At 39.9% G+C, this 19424-nt stretch overlaps 1 protein-coding gene across 1 annotated transcript in view; it reads right to left on the reverse strand.

Moving 5' to 3' along the window:
• Nucleotides 1-12198: 12198 nt before the first annotated feature.
• The window catches only part of nucb2 (nucleobindin 2), a 45360-nt gene continuing 38134 nt past the window's right edge, over nt 12199-19424 (reverse strand). The window contains exon 13 of the mRNA XM_062967673.1: nt 12199-16655. Coding sequence (XP_062823743.1) covers nt 16534-16655 — 122 coding nt within the window. The 3' untranslated portion in view covers nt 12199-16533. The remainder of the gene's footprint in view (nt 16656-19424) is intronic.

A 19424-nucleotide genomic window follows, 5' to 3' on the forward strand; every position in this document is an offset into this window, starting at 1 on the left:
CACCATTTGCTCCATTAATGGCAACATTTCTTTGAAGGGCACTGGGGCAAACCCAGGGTTACTTGCCTCCTCACACGTTACCAATGCAAAGAATGTGAGCTCAGTGTAATAGGATCATAGCTGCTCAAACCACTGTGTCAACACTTGGGTATGTCCTGAAGACGTTCTCTGTGTCAGAAAAGTCAAGAGGAATTCCAGCAGCTGTCTCTTGATTCAGTGATGTTAATAATACATAATAAATAAGTCATGAGTACATTAAACCAAACATTTTTTAAAAAAGATTCCCCTCTCTCTGTTCCATTTTGTTGAATTGTTTGTTGAATACATTTCAAGTGTTAAAACAAAATACTTGCTCTTAGTAAATTGCAGAATGAGTACAATTTGTAGAAATAGGATTCTCCAACTATCCACTTCCAATATGGATTTTTCTATACAAAACATTTTGGAAGTTTGTAATCTACAGGCGAATCTACTCCGGCTCACATCATTTGGTTCCTATGTGCATGTTAGTAAAAAAAATAAATTAGATGGAAAGAGATCAGAGTTTGTGGGCACTGTTTTGATCTTGATTGTTTCAGCATTTGGAGACTATTAGTTGTCTACTGCAATTTTCCCACAATATAAGAAAAAACAGCAAATATTTTCATATATAATAGCATGGACGGAACATCAGGAAAGGCTGTGGTGGATCTGAACAAAGGCCCATCCAGCCCAAACTTCCATTCCAATACTGGCCCACAAAATGCCCATGGTAAGCCCAAAAGCACAATAGCACATTACTATGTTGCCTAGCAACTGGCACTGAAGCACACCCTGTCTCTGATATTGAAGGCAATGTGTAGACATCACAGCTGTCAGTCTCCATGAGTCACCTACATTATGGCAATGAGTTCCACAATTTCAGTCTGCACTGTGTGAAGAAGTATTTCTTTTTATTTGTATAGAATCGCCCACCATTTAGCTCCCAAGAGATTATACTAGCTCTAGTATTACAAGAAAGAGAGTCACTGATCAATATTTATTTCCTCGACACCATTCATAAGTTTATCCGCCACGATCATGTCTCCTCTTTCTGCCCTTTTTTTCTATTCTGGACAGTTCCAAACATTGTAACTTTTCCTCATAGACGACTTGGTAACATTAATTGCCTTTTCTGTATCTTTTTTTTTCTTCTGCTTTGATCAGAACAGTGTGATATCATTATCACATCATGATATTGGCAGATTCATTGTAATGATCCTCAACATAGAATTTGCTTTACACAGCAGTACCGTATTGGATATATCTATCAACTCATCTGAACTCCTTTCCTAATTAGATAATGGAAAATTCAGATGGCCAATTGGTGGCCTGGAACTCTAGTAAGCATCTTATTGTGTTTCTTGTTTCCACATGGGAAGTATTCAGGTGTACATGAGAAAGCATCCATAATGCCATATTTTTAAAATTCAAAAATGACTTCTCTATGATGTGGATGTTCCGTGCAACATGTAAATAGGCATACAGTATTTATATGTAATGCACTTCTAGATGGTGCCAACATTCTTATGAAATATTATAATATTATTTAAACATACTAGTACATCTAGAGCAATTATAAAAAACAAAATGAGAGGCATAAGGAATAAATATTAAATAAGATGAAGATGTTTTAAACTAAAAGGGAAATAACACCCATCTGTTCAGGGATATGCATGGATGCAGGTGATTTTTAAAGTTGCAACAGTTAGTTTTCTGTGCATGATGGCAGTCCTAGGAGAAGGTCACAGTTCACCACTAAAGAAAAGATACTCACCTGGGTCTCTGATTAAAATAACCCAGTGCTCAAGGAAACAAGAGGGCCAATGTGGTGTAACAGTTTGTATATTGCACTAGGACTCTAGGAGATCTCTGCTTAAATCCCCACAACAGCCATGGAAACATACCAGGTAGACTTGAGAAAAATCACACTCTTTCAGCCTAAGAGGAAGACTCAATCCCTCTGAATACATCTTGCCAAGAAAACCTCATATAGGATCACCATCATTCACAGTCAACTTGAAAGCATATAACAAAACAAAGAGGATAAATGTCACATTCTTGCAATGATTCTGTAGAAGAGGAGCTTTCAGCAAAGCAAGATTATTTTTTTTTACATGACGGTATCCCTTGCTGTGTTCCCGAGAGCAAGGAGTGTCCTGGTGCCAAACTCTCAAGCCATCCATGCAAATCTTCCTGGGACTTTTTATTTTACTTCTTTCCCATCACCCAGTCTTGCTAAATCAGATCCGCAAGCTCTTTGCTCAGCAGCCGCTAACTTCTGGAAGCAGCACCATCGATCAGGCAACTCTAGAGCTTCCTTCCTTCCAACACCCTTCACTTTATGACCTGCCTGCTGAGAGACACCAGGAAGCTAAGCAGGAGGTACCTCCACTTTGCCAATCCTTCTCCCTATGTTCTGCCTGCTGGATATAGGCTGTCTTTGCCCAAGAAAGAACCTGTGAGACCAGAGGAAACTATTTCATTTTCACTTCTGGTTTTCCTTCACTTGTTGATTTACGGAAGAATGAGTGAGAAATAGAATACACCTGCTCACTTGTTGCTACTTCAGGAGACAACTAAGCTATCTGAACTTAAAATTGCCTGTTTGGTCAATTTGCTCAACACCTTTGCACCACATGATCAGTTCACAATGGGATTAAAAACGATCGGTGCGGGTGCCTTGATAGCCCTATGAGCATCTCATTTGTATCAGTGGAACCAGTTGTTTTTTGTTGTAATTTGTCTTGTTCTGGTATATATTGATTTTTAAAGGAAAAGGGGAAAAGAAAAAATTCAGAAGCATTTTTAAACCTGTGTCTTTAGCATTTATCTCATTGGTACATCTGCAAAAATGGATTGATATCCATGAAAGCTCATGGTAAAAGACAAATCAATCTTTAAAATTCTTTTAATACTTTTTATGCTGCAATAGACTATCATGGCTGTTTCTTTGAAAGGATGCAGCTACCAGACAATTAGGCAAATTGGGAGGCAACTGAATAATCCAACAGAGGATGTCACTCCCAGTTGCCATCTAATTTGGCCTGTAGGCCAAACCATTCACATCACTCCACCACTCCACCACTGCTAGTGCTCCCATCTCATGGTGAAATGACTGAGCTGCTGAAAATTGGCTTGACTGCCTCATGCTATTTTTAGAAGCAGATCATGCATGCAATAAATTATGACCTTCTCGTTATTGATCAGCTTGATCCCAAATTAGATTTCTGGTTAGGGTAGGAATCTGAGCTTGTTCACTGTTTTCACCCACCTCATTAGTAACTCCTAAGGAACACAACCAGATTACTTGTTTTGTGATGAACCTCTCTATTCATTAATTGATTTCATGGTCCTCCACTTTGGGCAGATGGGATGCTAACCCCCAATGCCCTTCCCAGGCAGCAAAGGGATATAGATCTTGCAAGGAACATAGTTGAATAGTAAAGTAAATGTAGTTGGCTCTGCCTCTGGTGACCCTTACCCTTTGTGCCACCAGTATCAGTAGAAATCTGCTGCTCTCGGCAAGCTCTACTTGGGAATCCCATTGCTTGCAGTGTCCTACTTAATGGAGATACAGAGGAATTCCTCCTGGGTAGCTCCTTGGTTGTGAAATGCACTCCACTTTGAGTCACAGTTTATTTTCACTCTCACTAAGAAGAAACAGCCCCTCAAGTTTGGCCTTTCAGACTATTGGGATATTAACTGATGCCGATTTAAACAGTATAGTGGGCCCTTGGTATATGCTTGGGTTTAGTTCCAGGACCACCACCACTACTCCATGGATACCAAAATCCATGGATGCTCGAGTCCCATTATATAAAACAACATAGTAAAACAATGTACCTTATAAACATTGGCAAAATCAAGATTTATTTTAATATTCTCAAGCTATGGATGGGCATATATGGAGAGTCGACTATATTGTTGCCTAATTTGATTCAGTAATATTTATTACATATCCTGAGTAAAAATAAATCTTAGTTGAAAGGTAGGATAAAACTGTAGATAATGAAGAAGCTGCTGCACTGGATCATGGTGCCACTTAGAACAGATTAGTTCACTATTCTATATTGTACTTTTATAGCCCAAGATAAATCATTTTAATGTTATAATGCATTGTGTATTTATGGAAACATTATAAATCATGTTGGAAGCTGCTGTGACACCTCAGGTGGCGTGAGCACTGGGAATCAGACACGAAGGCCAATAACAATCTAATATCTTTATTAAGGAAATAAAGGAGACAACTAAAAATAAGCAGAGTATATAGTCCAGCCATAGAACTTTCAGGAAAGGTCAAATATAGTCCAGTAATATGAAAGCAGATGTCCAGTATTAGAGTTCAAAGTTTTAAATCCAATAACCAAAACACACTCAAACCTTTGGGCTGTTTGAGTGGGGATTAAGGCAAGATCTGTCAAAGAGTTCCAGGGCTCGAATTCCAAGGCTAGGATGCAAGGCAAGGCAAAGTTAGTTGGGGTAAAGCTGAGACGCTGTCCAGGCTTGACAGGGAGACGAGATGCAATGCCGGTCTACTCGAGAGTAGCGCACTGCGGGACTAGAGACGATGTGAATTCTTCAACTGACACGTTGAACACCGCAAAGGCCAGTTGGTGCCCAGAACTTTTATGGGACTTTGCTCTCCTCTCCAGCCAGGTGTCTGAACTCTTTCCCAAGGGAAAATGACTAAAGTCAACAACTTGCCAGATGCAATCCTCCCTGAGAACTCTCAAGGGAACCGGCTTAATTAACGCTTGCTCTCTCCGCTAATCAAGCGCTTCTCCTCAAAATCTGCTTCTCCGCGCGCAAAGTTTCCCAAAACAATTTGCGGTCAAACATAGCATTCTCTGGAGAACCGGGCTGTGAGTCAAGGCCCTTTTTAATTAACTGTGGGCTAAAACTGTCAACAGGGGACATCTGGAAGGGAGCGGAATCGTGTGGAAATGTCAGAAACCCCATCTCTTCTTCGGTCTGCTCTGTAATGGCGACGGGGTCATGACTCGGGGGTCTCTGAGACACTACAGCTGCCCTCTATCACAGTGGTTCTCAACCTGGGTCCCCAGATGTTTTTGACCTTCAACTCCCAGAAATCCTAACAGCTGGTAAACTGGCTGGCATTTCTGGGAGTTGTGGGCCAAAAACATCTGGGGACCCAGGTTGAGAACCACTGCGTCTATCAGAACCCTGGCGAAAGACTGGGAAAGAAATTAATCTGTTCCTAGGATTCACAGGCTCACTGATGATCAGGTTAAGATTGTTTTTATGCTCTATATTTATGTTATTTTAAATTGCTGTTTGATTATCCTGTTTTATGTAATGATATATGTGTTTTTACTTTTATATTTTATGTCTTATGATGTTGATTGGGCTCATTCAAGTCCCCAGGGCCAGATCAGCTACATCCAAGAGTACTGAAGGAACTAGTTGAGGTTATTTCAGAACCACTGGCAATTATTTTTTAGAGTTCTTGGAGAACGGGAGAAGTCCCAGCAGATTGGAGGAGGGCGAATGTGGTCCCTATCTTCAAGAAGGGAAAAAAGAACGACCCAAACAATTACCGTCCGGTCAGCCTCACGTCGATACGAGGCAAGATACTGGAAAAGATAATTAAGGAAGTGGTCTGCGAACATCTAGAAACAAATGCAGTCATTGCTAATAACCAACACGGATTTACCAAAAACAAGTCATGCCAGACTAATCTGATCTCTTTTTTCGATAGCGTTACGAGTTGGGTTGATACAGGGAACGCTGTGGATGTAGCCTACCTGGATTTCAGTAAGGCTTTCAACAAAGTTCCCCATGACCTTCTGGCAAACAAACTAGTAGACAAAACTACTAGCTAGACAAAACTACGGTTAGGTGGATCTGTAATTGGCTAAGCGAACGAACCCAAAGGGTGCTCACCAATGCGTCGTCTTCATCTTGGAAAGAAGTCACGAGTGGAGTGCCGCAGGGTTCTGTCCTGGGCCTGGTTCTGTTCAATATCTTTATTAACGACTTAGATGAAGGGTTAGAAGGCACGATCATCAAGTTTGCAGACGACACCAAACTGGGAGGGATAGCTAACACTCAAGAAGACAGGAGCAGAATCCAAAACGATCTTAACAGACTAGAGAGATGGGCCAAAACTAACAAAATGAAGTTCAACAGGGACAAATGCAAGATACTCCACTTCAGCAGAAAAAATGGAATGCAAAGATACAGAAAGGGGGACTTCTGGCTCGACAGCAGTATGTGTGAAAAAGATCTTGGAGTGCCCGTGGACAACAAGTTAAACATGAGCCAACAATGTGATGGGGCTGCTAAAAAAGCCAACGGGATTCTGGCCTGCATAAATAGGGGAATAGCGTCTAGATCCAGGGAAGTCATGCTCCCCCTCTATTCTGCCTTGGTCAGACCACACCTGGAATACTGTGTCCAATTTTGGGCACCGCAGTTGAAGGGAGATGTTGACAAGCTGGAATGCATCCAGAGGAGGGCGACTAAAATGATTAAGGGTCTGGAGAACAAGCTCTATGAGGAGCGGCTTAAAGAACTAGGCATGTTTAGCCTACAGAAGAGAAGACTGAGAGGAGACATGATAGCCATGTACAAATACATGAAGGGAAGTCATAGGGAGGAGGAAGCAAGCTTGTTTTCTGCTGCCCTGCAGACTAGGACATGGAACAATGGCTTCAAACTACAGGAAAGGAGATTCCACCTGAACATCAGGAAGAACTTCCTCACTGTGAGGGCTGTTTGGCAGTGGAAGTCTCTCCCCCGGACTGTGGTGGAGGCTCCTTCTTTGGAGGCTTTTAAGCAGAGGCTGGATGTCGGGGGTGCTTTGAATGCGATTTCCTGCTTCGTGGCAGGGGGTTGGACTGGATGGCCCATGAGGTCTCTTCCAACTCTAGGCCACATAGGAAAGTTGCAGATAACTGGGGTTCCCTCCAGACTATCTTAGCTGACAGCAGAAATAACATCTGAGACAAAATGTGAGCCTGTGACTCTAACATTATCACTTTTTCCAGTATGATTTTTAACGTATTTTTCTGATGAAGAATCTGTGAAGCTTTGCAAACTTGTATGATATATTCTGTGCATTTTAGTTGACTTAATAAAGGTATCACTATTCTGTGGATTTTGGATTTTGTTGTGTTTTGCTGCATAATAAATGCAGCCACTCTAGAATAAACCTCTCAGTTCTGTAGAATCAACAGGGGACAGATAGATCCAACACACAGGAAATCTTTATCATGTTTCTAGATAGCAGAGCTTTACCATAGCTGTCAAAATTTCTTCAAAGGTTTCTTTATCTACATAAACTTCATAACTGATTTCACCTTTCACATTTTTAAATTTTAATACTCACACATGAACAAAAAATCAGGCTCATCTTCACAGATTGTACTGTCTATTTTTATCTCCGTTGGATCTATGTCAAGAAAAAGCTCTGTTGGCACTTCATCTGGGTAAAAAACAGCAAAGTGTCCCTGTTTTGCCTTCTGTTGTCAACACAGTCTAAGGAATTTGTTTTGCTGTCTATGCCCCTGCTTAGAAGATTTCACCTCACTTTCTGTCCCTGTGATAATTGGATTTTTTTTTTTAAAAAAAATCCTTCTTGTGGAAACAAGGATTGGCGATAAAGCTTCAGTGAAGACACCTTCTTCCCATGATAACTCTTCCAGGAGTGAATTTCCCTTCCGAGGAGTAGATTTCTCTCACTTCCTGGTGTCCCACCCCAGTTCCTAACTATGAGTCGCTTGTAAGATGGATGCTTGTAGCTGGGGGACTGCCTGTAGTTACTTTTTTGCTGGTGGGATGAGAATCTGGCGTGAAGCAAGAAACCTCTACTGAAACAAATGACAATCACTGGGAGAAACGTGAGTCAATGAAAATCAGAATAATAGAAATTAATAATTTAAATAATCATAAGAAAAATCCCAGTTAAACTACTGATTTAAATCAAGTTTTCCTAGTTCTTCCTCATGTACCAACACTTGTTAATGTACAACTCAATAGGCTGGTTTGCAACAGATAGGAGTTTGTGTTCATTTTGGGTAACTTTATTAATTTAGGAAATTCATCATATGCTAATTACATTTGTCCAAATGAATGGCTGAAAAGAGTTTAATGCAAACTGAGAAGAGGTATTAATATGATAGAAATTGCCAATCCAATCTACTGCTCGTGAAATGTTTTGGCCAGGAAACCACCTTTCCTCTAGTGAGGCCAATGGAAGGTGACCTATACTAAGAGTTAAATAATGAAGAAACAAAGAAAATCAAAGTGTGTGAATGTGACCCATCTCTCCCCCTGCCTCGTAGCTGTGAGAACTGTGTAAGCGGATTAGTAACAGAGGTAAATTCACTCCCATGGTCCAATTCTCAGTCTTCACATATTTTCCCCTACATTAAACTTTTGTGCTAATTTGAAAAAAGTCAAAGTAAGATTTCTCATTACTGCCTGTGCTGGCTAGAGTGAGCTGGCTAAACATTTCTGGAGAAATACTCTCATTCACCCCTCATTTGGGCCTTTAAAAACCTAGGAATTCAATCTTCCATGAAGCAACAAAAACATTCACAGTATAATTCTAAAAAGGCTGTTCATTCAGTATGACACAGGGTGTAAAACACATTATTGCTTCAATTTTTCCCAGAATATGAGGAAGGAAAAAGGCAGTGCTGCCATTTTAAAGCTTACCTTTACGCATTTCTGTATGAACTACAGTTTTTAGTGGAAAACAATTGCCCCCAACACCACCTCACCATTCACCTGTAAAGTCTCTAGATATCAGGTTGCTGCCATTTTTTGAAAATCTTGTTCAGAAACACTGGTTTATTATTGCTGCCTATGTGTTTTAAAAGTTAGAATGGTTTAAAACTGTACACGTCCTATTTACTATATGGCTAGTTTTATCACTGAAACTGTATAATGCTTTGCAATACATTTGTTATATATTTAAGTCAATTTGATGTTTTATAGTGCAATGATGACTGAATTGACCTTGGACTAAGATACTGGATTGCGTAGTTTTAAAATTGATTGTATTGTTTGATATGTTTTTAACGGTTGATTTTTAATGTATAGGGTTATTTGCTGATATATGTTTGTATGAAATCAAATTGTTGCCAATATATATGTGAGCCGCTCTGAGTCCCCTTCAGGGTGAGAAGGGCGGGGTACAAATATGGCAAATAAATAATAAAAAATAATAACTAATAAATTGTGGAAGTTTATATTTTTAAGGCAACCAATTGTTTTTGACAGACAAATATCAGAAGTTCCCTACCAGCCACAACTTTCTAACCAGGAAAGAGATCACTCAAACATGAGGGTCTTACATCACTGCACAAAAACTGTAGGGTAACATCCCTTGTAAGTCAGTCAGCAACACTTCAGCAGGGTCTTCTGCCTGCAAACTTCTGCCTTTGTAAGTTCACTTGGCATCTGAATTGAAACTCAATAAAACATTGTCATTCTAGGTTTTGTTTCTCAATTTTGTGTGCAAGTGAAGAGATATCAAATTAAAACACTGTCTCCTCATAGCATCACACCTGTGTTCTGGTTTGAGCTGGGACCTTATTGAGGTGAGAGTTCTCGCTTCCTCCCAATGTTAAGTGAATTCACAGTGCCATCTAAAGGCCATCAGCTTTCCTGCTGTAAAATTAAATAGGGAAATTGAAGTGACCAGAGAAGAAACGTTTTTGGATTATAATGAAGTAGTAAAGAAGGCACCCCCACGCCAACACATACCCAAAATTTCATCCCCTTAAGGCTGGGTGGGTAGGCTTCATGCCAGTGTCACAAAAATAGAAAAAAACACCAAAGATAATCTAGTCCGATGGTTCCCAACTATTGATCCTCCAGGTGTTTTGGACTTCAATTCCCAGAAATCCCAGCCATCTTACCAACTATTAGGAATTGTGGGAGCTGAAGTCCAAAATACCTGGGAGAACCAATGTTGGCAACCACTGATCTAGTCCAAAGCCCTGCCATGCAGCAATGGGTCTTTGGTATCTGCTGGTGCTTGATTCCTGGATCCCTGTGGATACCCAAATCTGTCCCATTCTCAGGTCCTATTATATAAAATAGGTTAGTAAAAGGGTTTCCCTTGTATAAAAAGGCAAAATCATAGTTTGCTTTTAGGATTTGTTTGAGGGGGGTCTGACTATTCATATCTAAAGCACTTCTGAGAGATCAGCATCCAACTTCAAATTCCTCCAAATAATGAGTCTCCACCATCCTTCAAGACAGTCTTTCCCACTGGTCCTGTGGCAGAATCTAGCTCCTCCGTTGACTACTACAGCCCCTGGCAACACTTTTCCATACAGCAGGAAGTCCCAATTCCTTTTCTTCCCAGGGAAATTCTTTTAGCTTCCTTTACCCCTAGAGCAAGAGAGCAAAGTAGACTAGGTTACCCCAGCTTGCCCATCAGTTCCCTCACAGTAGTGGTTCTCAAGCTGTGGGTCCCCAGGTGTTTTGACCTATAACTCCCAGAAATCCCAGCCAAGTTACCAGCTGTCAGAATTTCTAGGAGTTGAAGGCCAAAACATCTGGGGACCCACTGGTTGAGAACCACTGCCTCACTGCCTTTGCCTGGCCATTTACCAACCAGCTGATGGGGTGCCTCTCCTGCTCCTTTCCTCCTTAGTTCCTGCCATCTGGAGAACTTCTAGAAGTCACAATAGCAGGTTAAACAAGAGTCACATTGATTTGAGTCTATCCACCTCTAAAGCGGGTTTCCTCTTTTCCTATTATCTCCCACTTTACTAAACATTATTGTCTATTATAATGAATCATGTCACCTCGTGTCTAAAGTAGGATAACTGCAGTTTATTCAGTTCAGGCTTGGTTTGTTCTTCAACCCATTTATTTTCCTTTCTAATAGTAACCCGACACAGAAATCAAGAACACTGTGGCATAGACAATCCTAACTTAGATATTCATTCCACTTCAGAATGCCATTGCCAATTTCAATTGAATTCTTCTAACTATTTAGGATCTATCTCCAGAAAAAAATTAAGATTACTCATGTTAAGAACATAAGAAGCCAAAATATAACTTTCTCTGTTAGTTATACAGAACAGCAATGAGAGCAAAATCATAGCTCTTGTTCCATTCTATCTAATTTCAAACAGTATTTTTCACATACTGTATATGCAGACCCTGAAATACGAGATTGTGATCCTACTAGGTTGGATTCAAAGATCCCTCTCCTTAAGAGAGTATTTCTAAGATAATGAAAATGGCTGGGTCCATCTTCCCCTTGCTATTAGGTTAGGCCAAAAGAAGTAGCAAAACAGAAAGCACAATGGTTCCTACTCTCTTCTACATCTGTAAAACCAATCTAAATAATTTGGTTTTCCCCAATGTAACCTGCATTTGCTTCTCTTACAGACAAGGAGAAATAAGAATTCACAGTAAAAACCATGTCTAATTTGTTGAGGACTTTTTCTGTGGACCTTGTAGTTCAAAACTGAGAGATTTACTGGATTCAAGGAGTAATGCACCCATGAGCCTTTATGGGTTATCATTTCTTACCTCTTTTGTAGAATAAGTAGTTCTATCAGTAAAAGCAGTTAACACTGACAAATTGAGTTTGCAGTCTTTGTTCTTCTAAATTTGTGAAAGTATTCTTGGAACAGAGTTTGGGACTTCAATACAGTTCACATAAATTAAGACAGTGTTCTGAGTTTAGTTCAAACATGTAAGTAAATGTACATCCTATATGACAGGGCAACAGAGACCCAGAGAATGTTCTGATACTACAAAATAAGTAAAGGTAAAAGTTTTCCTCTGACATTAAGTCTAGTCATGTCCCACTCTGGGGGTTGGTGCTCAATTCCATTTCTAAGCCGAAGAGCTGGCATTGTCCGGAGACACTTCCAAGGTCATGCCAGAGCAGTACCTACTGATCTACTCACATTTGCATATTTTCAAACTGCTAAGTTGGCAGAAGCTGGAGCTAACAGCGGGAGTTCACCCCGCTCCCTAGATTCAAACCACCAACCTTTCAGTCAGCAAGTTCAACAGCTCGACGGTTTAACTCGCTATGCCACAGGGGCTCCAATACTATTAAATACACACCATCATTTGAAAATACATTTGTTTACTATCCATGGGTGTCATTTTGAGATACGGATTTTTTTTCACAATGACTAGAAAGAAAAAGAAGAGCTAAACAGTACTCAAAGCTGCAGACAGAATTCAATTTAATCCAGTTAAAATCTATACAAAGTGTGGGTGAAACAATATCCTTCCTACCGATATTGCACTGAAGAACATATGAATATGTACAACTTAGTCACATCCTCCATCCAAAGATATCTCCGTCCTGATTCAGACATATCAAAGGAAGGGGCTCGGTATGGAAGAGGAAACACAAGTTTACATATTTTAAGTCAAAATAAAATAAGAATGTAGTTGGGATACCACCCTTAATTGTATTTAGCCTCATTAATATAGTTCACTTTCACTTAATTGCCCATACAGGCCATGGGATATGAAGAGCTGGCTATTTTACCAAACTGATTATTTTGATAATCTAGCCAATCCTAATTTCTGGAATATTTCTAGGTGGAGATGGTAGGCATTGCACCTGGGAGTTTCTGCATATGTGTTCTCATTGAGCTATGATATGACAACCTGATATTTATTGAAAGCCTTTGTTGTCACAAACACAATCCTTCTATCCTTTTTTCCCTATGCTCAGCTCTTATTCAGAAGTACCCAAAATACAAAGATTCCATTAGCTGTTACCCACTGATGGACTGTCCTCTACACATTTGTCATAGATGTAGTTTTCCACAAAGAATGAACAGTTCAGCATTTGTTTCTGATCTGATTTAGAATCTCATTGGTATTACTCCTAGTGCTACCTGTTGGGGTTTCTTGACAAGATTTGTTTAAAGGAGGTTTTCCCATTCCCTTCCTCTGATGCTGAGAGTGTGTGACTTATCCTGTGGGTCTCCATGGCTGAGCAGGTGTAGCAGATTCAGACGGCTACACCACACGACCTCTATCGACTCTGTTCTATCTCTCTTTCAAAATATGGCTCGGCTCATAGTGGTGCTAAGTAAAATATCAGGTACCTAAACATGTTTGGAAGCAAAATATGTAACTGAAAAAGACAACTTTAGGGATTGGTAGGCACACAATTATCACGTTTTGGGAGTCATCTGATTTTATTCATAGGGTAAAACAAGGATGAATGCTACATAAAATTAAAGGACAGCATGTTGTTTGGAACTGAAAATACTTGAGAGGCTTAAAAAATACAGAAGGGACAAATTTTTTAAAATTTCAATTAGAAGAGCCTCAAGCAAGCATCACAACCTTGGCCTAGGCTGCTGGAGAAATATGTGCCTGTGGAGCATACTGTTTCAAGTAAAGAACAGAAAACACAAAAGCCTCTGCTGGGTTTGGAGGTTGGTTTACTATATATGTTAGGCATGGGCAAACTTCGGCCCTCCTGCTGTTTTGGATTTCAACTCCCCCAGTTCCAAAAAGCCGGTAAGCTGGTTGAAATTTCTGGGAGTTGAAGTCCAAAACACCTCGAAGGCTAAAGTTTGCCCCTGCCTGTGCTATCAGAATTAAACCACTGAGTATCAATCCTGTACTCTCATGATATCTGTTGGTCACATCTTCTGAACCATTCTGATTGAAAATATGCTTGCAGCTACAACTATCCTCTTAAGAGGTTATTATGAGGTGGCAGCAAAATTACAGAAAGAATTCTGTCATTGAATCCCAGTTACATCACAATATTTCTTTTAGGATCACAAAAGAGCAGGGAACTGAAAGACTTTCAAAGCAAGACATAGAGGAGACATCAAAGGCAAAAGTAAGTGGAAGAGGGGCAATATAAAATTAGGATGGTGAGGGTCAAGGGCACAAGCTCTGCTTGTAAGTCTCAGAGCTCCTTCTATGAAAAGCTTCCTCACACTGCCTTCCAGGCTATGAAAAGCCAAATATTGAGTATTTATTACTCAACAGACACTACAGCTTCAACAGAAAATTCATCTTTCAGTATGTTTTGGCAATCGCTCAAATTGACATTCATGATGACGTGATTAAGGGGGAGATCTGCCCAAGGCAGCAGCTGCACACTTCAAGGCAAGGAGAAATCCTAAAAAATTGTGTCTCCCGCATGCCTCAATAGTCATATCTCAAAAGGCCCTAAAATGGGCAAATAGGAAAATACCTGTTTCATGTAAAAAGAGTATGAAAAGTCATTCAAGAGAGGGTAGCTATCATTTAAAAACTAGCCCACTAAAAGAGAAATTACATCACCAGAAGGTCAAAATCTGCATTAGTAAATGGATTGTATATCATCCTTTTCCTTCTGATCCTTTGTACAGCGAGTCTCTGTCTTTCATTTCCATTTCCTATGGAAAACAGTTCTTTGAAATTCTTTTTTAAAATTACAAGCAATCTCAAATTTCTTGGAAATACAAATGATTACAAATGTCTTCAATATTAGGACTGCTTTGAAGGTTCAGGTTTAACAGTAGTTAGTTTCAACTAGAGGAGACCCACTTAATTAATGGAACGTACATAAGAGCTGGTTTCTAAGGTTCCATTTGGTTCAGTGGTCTAACCCCCATTTTGTCCCACAAAAGCATGTGGTTTGACTCTAAATGTTTTGCAATCAATTGTAATATCATTGTCACTAAGGATTTGTGGAATTTGTCACTTATTGAATCAAAATCCAAGTAGGACTAACAGACGGAGAAATGTATTTAAAATTATACTGGGCTCCATCTACAAAGAACTATAGTAGAGTCTCACTTATCCAACATTTGCTTATCCAACATTCTGGATTATCCAACACAGTCAGCCTCCCAGCTGGATCCACATCTGTTTCTCTAGGCAATAAGGACTGGACTTTTTACGCATTTAATTTCTGACAATGTTGTTACTGTAAGTTCATTTTATGCAATTCTATCTTTATTTGTAGTCAATCGTTAGTAGCCAATGTTTTTGTAGTCAATGTTTTCAATACATTGTGATGTTTTGGTGCTAAATTTGTAAATACAGTACTTACTACATAACGTTACCATGTATTGAACTGCTTTTTCTGTCAATTTGTTGTAAAACTTGATGTTTTGGTGCTTAATTTGTAAAATCATAACGTAATTTGATGTTGATAGGTTTTTCCTTAATTCCTCCTTATTATCCAACATTTTCGCTTATCCAATGTTCTGCTGGCCTGTTTATGTTGGATAAGTGAGACTCTACTGTAGTTATTTCTTTTTGTGCTAAAATTATGACAGCCATGCCCCCCCTCAAAAAAAAAAATTGAAGCCACGGTTTGTGGAAAGGCTTGAATTATTTTCAAAGTTACGAATTTAGTATTTATGGGAAATATTCACATCAAAATTACATGCTTTTTACCTCAATTAGTATTGAAAACCGAGAAAGCATTTCAGCTTAAACTCAGATTGCAGCTTTTATGAAGTGCTGCTTCAAACACGCTGCTTTTGAAAGAAATCTCTTGCAGCAGGGGGTAAGCTGTTTTGCTCAGGAAAGGACAATGAAAGGTCTTTACTAATTCTGAAAATATTTTTTCATCATCTAAAGAGCTCAGTTTCATAGCATACAGAGGGACAAATGAAACTGACATGTTATGAAAGAAAAGAGGACAAAAGAATCTTCTTCATAGCGAACTGGCAGGGATGGAACCAGCTGACTCACTACATTCAGTCAACAACAATAAAGATGGCTTAATCAATACACTTCAGGCATCATATTTCAGTTGAAGGATTCTTATGTTGGCATTTGTAAACAGAAGACATTCACTGCTTTTCATTACTCCCTACTGCAATTATATCTGAGGTTTTTTTAATGTGCGGAGTTTCTTGAAATCAGATCACAGGTGACTTCTTTTCATTAGTCTCAAGAAGCCAAAGAGAGCTCAGCAACTCCATCCACAGGCTAACATTTTGACTTTCAATTGCTGGCACTTTTAGGAAAATACTGTCATATGCTAAGTTCTTGCAGCTCTTGGTTATACTTGGCAATAAGTCTTGATGGAGCAAACTTTCACTTTATACTCACTGCCAACTGAAATTCTCATCATGATCAACGTTACCAATAGAGAGAAAGAAGCAAGGAATTCCCTTCTCTGAGTTTGTTCCTCATCAATGTATCTTCTGGATGATGATCAAAATATATTTAATTTAAACATGAACCAAGGGAGATAGACTTTCCAAAGCACAAGTGAACTGGCAGGCAAAATCATATTCAAGTAAAACAACAGCCTTCATGGAAAGAAAGGTGGGATACACCCTGCTGTCTACTTAAGTTAAACGTTTTATAGATATTTCTCATCACGAAGATCCAAAACTTCAGAAAATGTCATTTGTGCCTTTGAAAGTCTTCATGATGAATTAAGATATTAAGCATTATCAATTTGAAATGGAGATGAAAACAAACATCTGTTCCCAATTTGTCTTTAGTCTCTGGCCCCTTCCCCAGACTAACTCACTTCCCTCCCCAAAATATGGTATAAAGTTGAGGCACAAGTGGTTATGCGTGAGTCTGGACATGTTCCGGCCTAGCAGCGTCTTGTACAGGGATGCTTCCAGGAGATAAAGGCTGAACACCTCCTGCTGGGTGACTTTCCACATTTGCAATGGGTTGCTCTCCAGCTGTAAAGAAAATGCAAAAAAGCATGTTAACTCAGTTAAACAATTGCTTTCGAATAAAAATTTACAGGTTTGAAGAAAATGCATGGCAGTAGTTTATATAACTTGATTCATTTTGCAAAATTAGTTGGTTATGTATGTGTAAGAAACACAGAAATCTGTTTATTTCATTAACAGGTGTAACTCTACATATTAGTAGAGGCATCTCTGCACATGAAAGTAGTGCTACCTCCCCCATAAATATAAATGAAGAAGTCCACCATTTTTCTAAATAGGAATCAGCACACATCCTTCCAATTAACTATAGTAGTAAAACACCAATCCAAAGAGAAAACGTTCAAAATGAGGGAGCAGCCACTAAGAACGACTCTATGTATTGTTCAGTGCAATGTATCAAAAATAATTTGTTTCAACCTGAAGGTGCAAGCTGTTTGTTCTAATCACTGGAACAAGAGTTTGCACATCCAAACCAAGAGTTTGCACATCCCCAAAGTGTACTGCGATTGGATGCTCAGGTGGCTCCTCTGACCAAAGATACCTTGGTGTAGTTTTGGCTAGGCCCTTTTCTGGAGAAGATGGTTTGGCCACAATAACTTCCCTTACGCACTTGTCATTTAGACAATGTTTGTGCATTCCTGTACTTGAAGAGCATTTGGAAACTGAAAAAGGTTAAATCCAAGATTCCGGACAAGGCAGCTAGTGGTTTCCATTTGAGTGGCTGGTGAACCTGCCCTGGGGTTTAGTCTGGGCTTAAAGAAGCTCTCAACATTGCTGACTCCCATCTGCTAAACAGGTTAAACTTTGATAGTTCCTTTCAAGTTTGGAGTACAGCCCAAAGCGGATTTACTACTAAGTGACAAAGATCCACCTCCTACTAGTGCTTAATTATAAAGGTAAGCGGAAAGGTATTTGAAATACTGACTCCTGTCTTATGAGCCTGTCTGTACATTATCATCCCCTTCCAGGCCCTGCTGTATGTATGCCTTATCACTAATAGAAGTGATGTTGATGAGGGAAACCTAGGATAGGGCCTCTTCAGTGATACTAACTATGGCATTTCCTCCCACGCATTAGGATAGCCTTAGGTCTGCTAGAATTTTAAGTGGGCAGTAATTAAATCACCTGTCTCTAATTAGTGATCAGAGTCTAGAGGTGCTGGGCTCAAATGCTTTTCAATGAATCACAAGCCAGGAAGAAAAAGATAAGATTAGAAAGGTAGGATACAAATGATCTGTAACAGCCAACTGGGCTGCTTACAGATTTTTGATGTCATTAAGTTCTGCTCCTAAGGAAGACTCTATGTGAAGCTGGATCTTACTGGGACTCCTGTGCTATGTTTGCAAAACTCTGCCTCTTGAGAAGCATCTGCTGTGTTGATATGATTGTTGTTAGAATGGTATATCCACGCATCACTGTCTGTTTAACTTACTGAAAGACACACTGTCTATAGCAGAGGCAAGCAACTGTCGAGGAAAAGAACTCTGCAATCCCTTTATGGGCTGAACTGGCTCCCAAACACACCAGAAGTGAGGAGCTATCACTTTTAGTTGCTATTTTTAAATTTTTCTGTCAATTTGGCCTCTTTTATTTGGGGGCTGTCAACAACCTCTACTACTGGCCAAGTGTTTGTGCACAGTTTCAGGTATTCTGGGGTGACAAGAGTGGCACACAAAAATCCTGACCCTGAATATGCAAAATTTGAACAATGGCAAGGCAGACTGAATATCTTTAATTTATAGAATTGCAATAGTCAATGTCAACATGACACTGTTAACATGACACTGGGGGCCGGGCTGTGGCGCAGGCTGTTGAGCAGCTGCAATAAATCACTCTGACCATGAGGTCATGAGTTCGAGGCCAGCCCGTGGCGGGGTGAGCACCCGTCAATTAAAAATAAAAAATAGCCCCTGCTCGTTGCTGACCTAGCAACCCGAAAGATAGTTGCATCTATCAAATAGGAAATAAGGTACCACTTATAAAGTGGGGAGGCAAGTTTAACTAATTTACGATCTGGAATGAGGAAGTGCCGTCAGAGTGGATGATGAAGCAGCTGCTCCCCCCTGTGGCCAGAATCGAACATCCCCTCAGAAGAAGGTTAAATTGCCTCTGTGTCTGTCTGTCTCGGTCTCTGTTTGATGTGTTTATGGGCATTGAATGTTTGCCCTATGTGTGATTAATGTGATCCGCCCTGAGTCCCCTTCAGGGTTGAGAAGGGCGGAATATAAATACTGTAAATAAATAAATAAATAATAAATAAACAACAGCAACAACATTCTGAGGGCACAGGGATTTTGAGGGGGCCCAAGATTGCAAAAGTTGGGCTTGTGGGCCACAGGTAGCCCTTTGGCCTCATTTCCCCAACTCTCCTTCTCATTGTATGTGTGCATGGGTATGTTAGTTTCATTTGTTGAGTTGAGCACACAGTATTTGCTACCATATACTGTAGCAAATAAAGCAGCATCTCTTATACAAGTGCTCATTCTTTGACATTTATACAAATTCTGATATTTAGACATTGCCCTCATGGATGTCCAATGCACACAAAGTATTTGCCAAAAATCTGAAGGCACCTCACCTTTTCTCTTCCTGCTGCCTGAGCCCCCCTTCCCCAACATGAAATGGCTGTGGGGTCACAGTTCAGCACTGAGAATCTGCCTACTTCAGGGGATGGAAATGGTACAGAGCGCAGTCAACCCTCCTGTTCAGGTAACTCCATTGGCTGCCAATCATTTTCTGGTCCCAATTCAAGGTGCAGGTTATGACCTACAAAGC

The sequence above is a fragment of the Anolis carolinensis genome, chromosome 1, assembly GCF_035594765.1.
Source record: "Anolis carolinensis isolate JA03-04 chromosome 1, rAnoCar3.1.pri, whole genome shotgun sequence".
In the NCBI taxonomy this organism is placed as follows: Eukaryota; Metazoa; Chordata; class Lepidosauria; order Squamata; family Dactyloidae; genus Anolis; species Anolis carolinensis.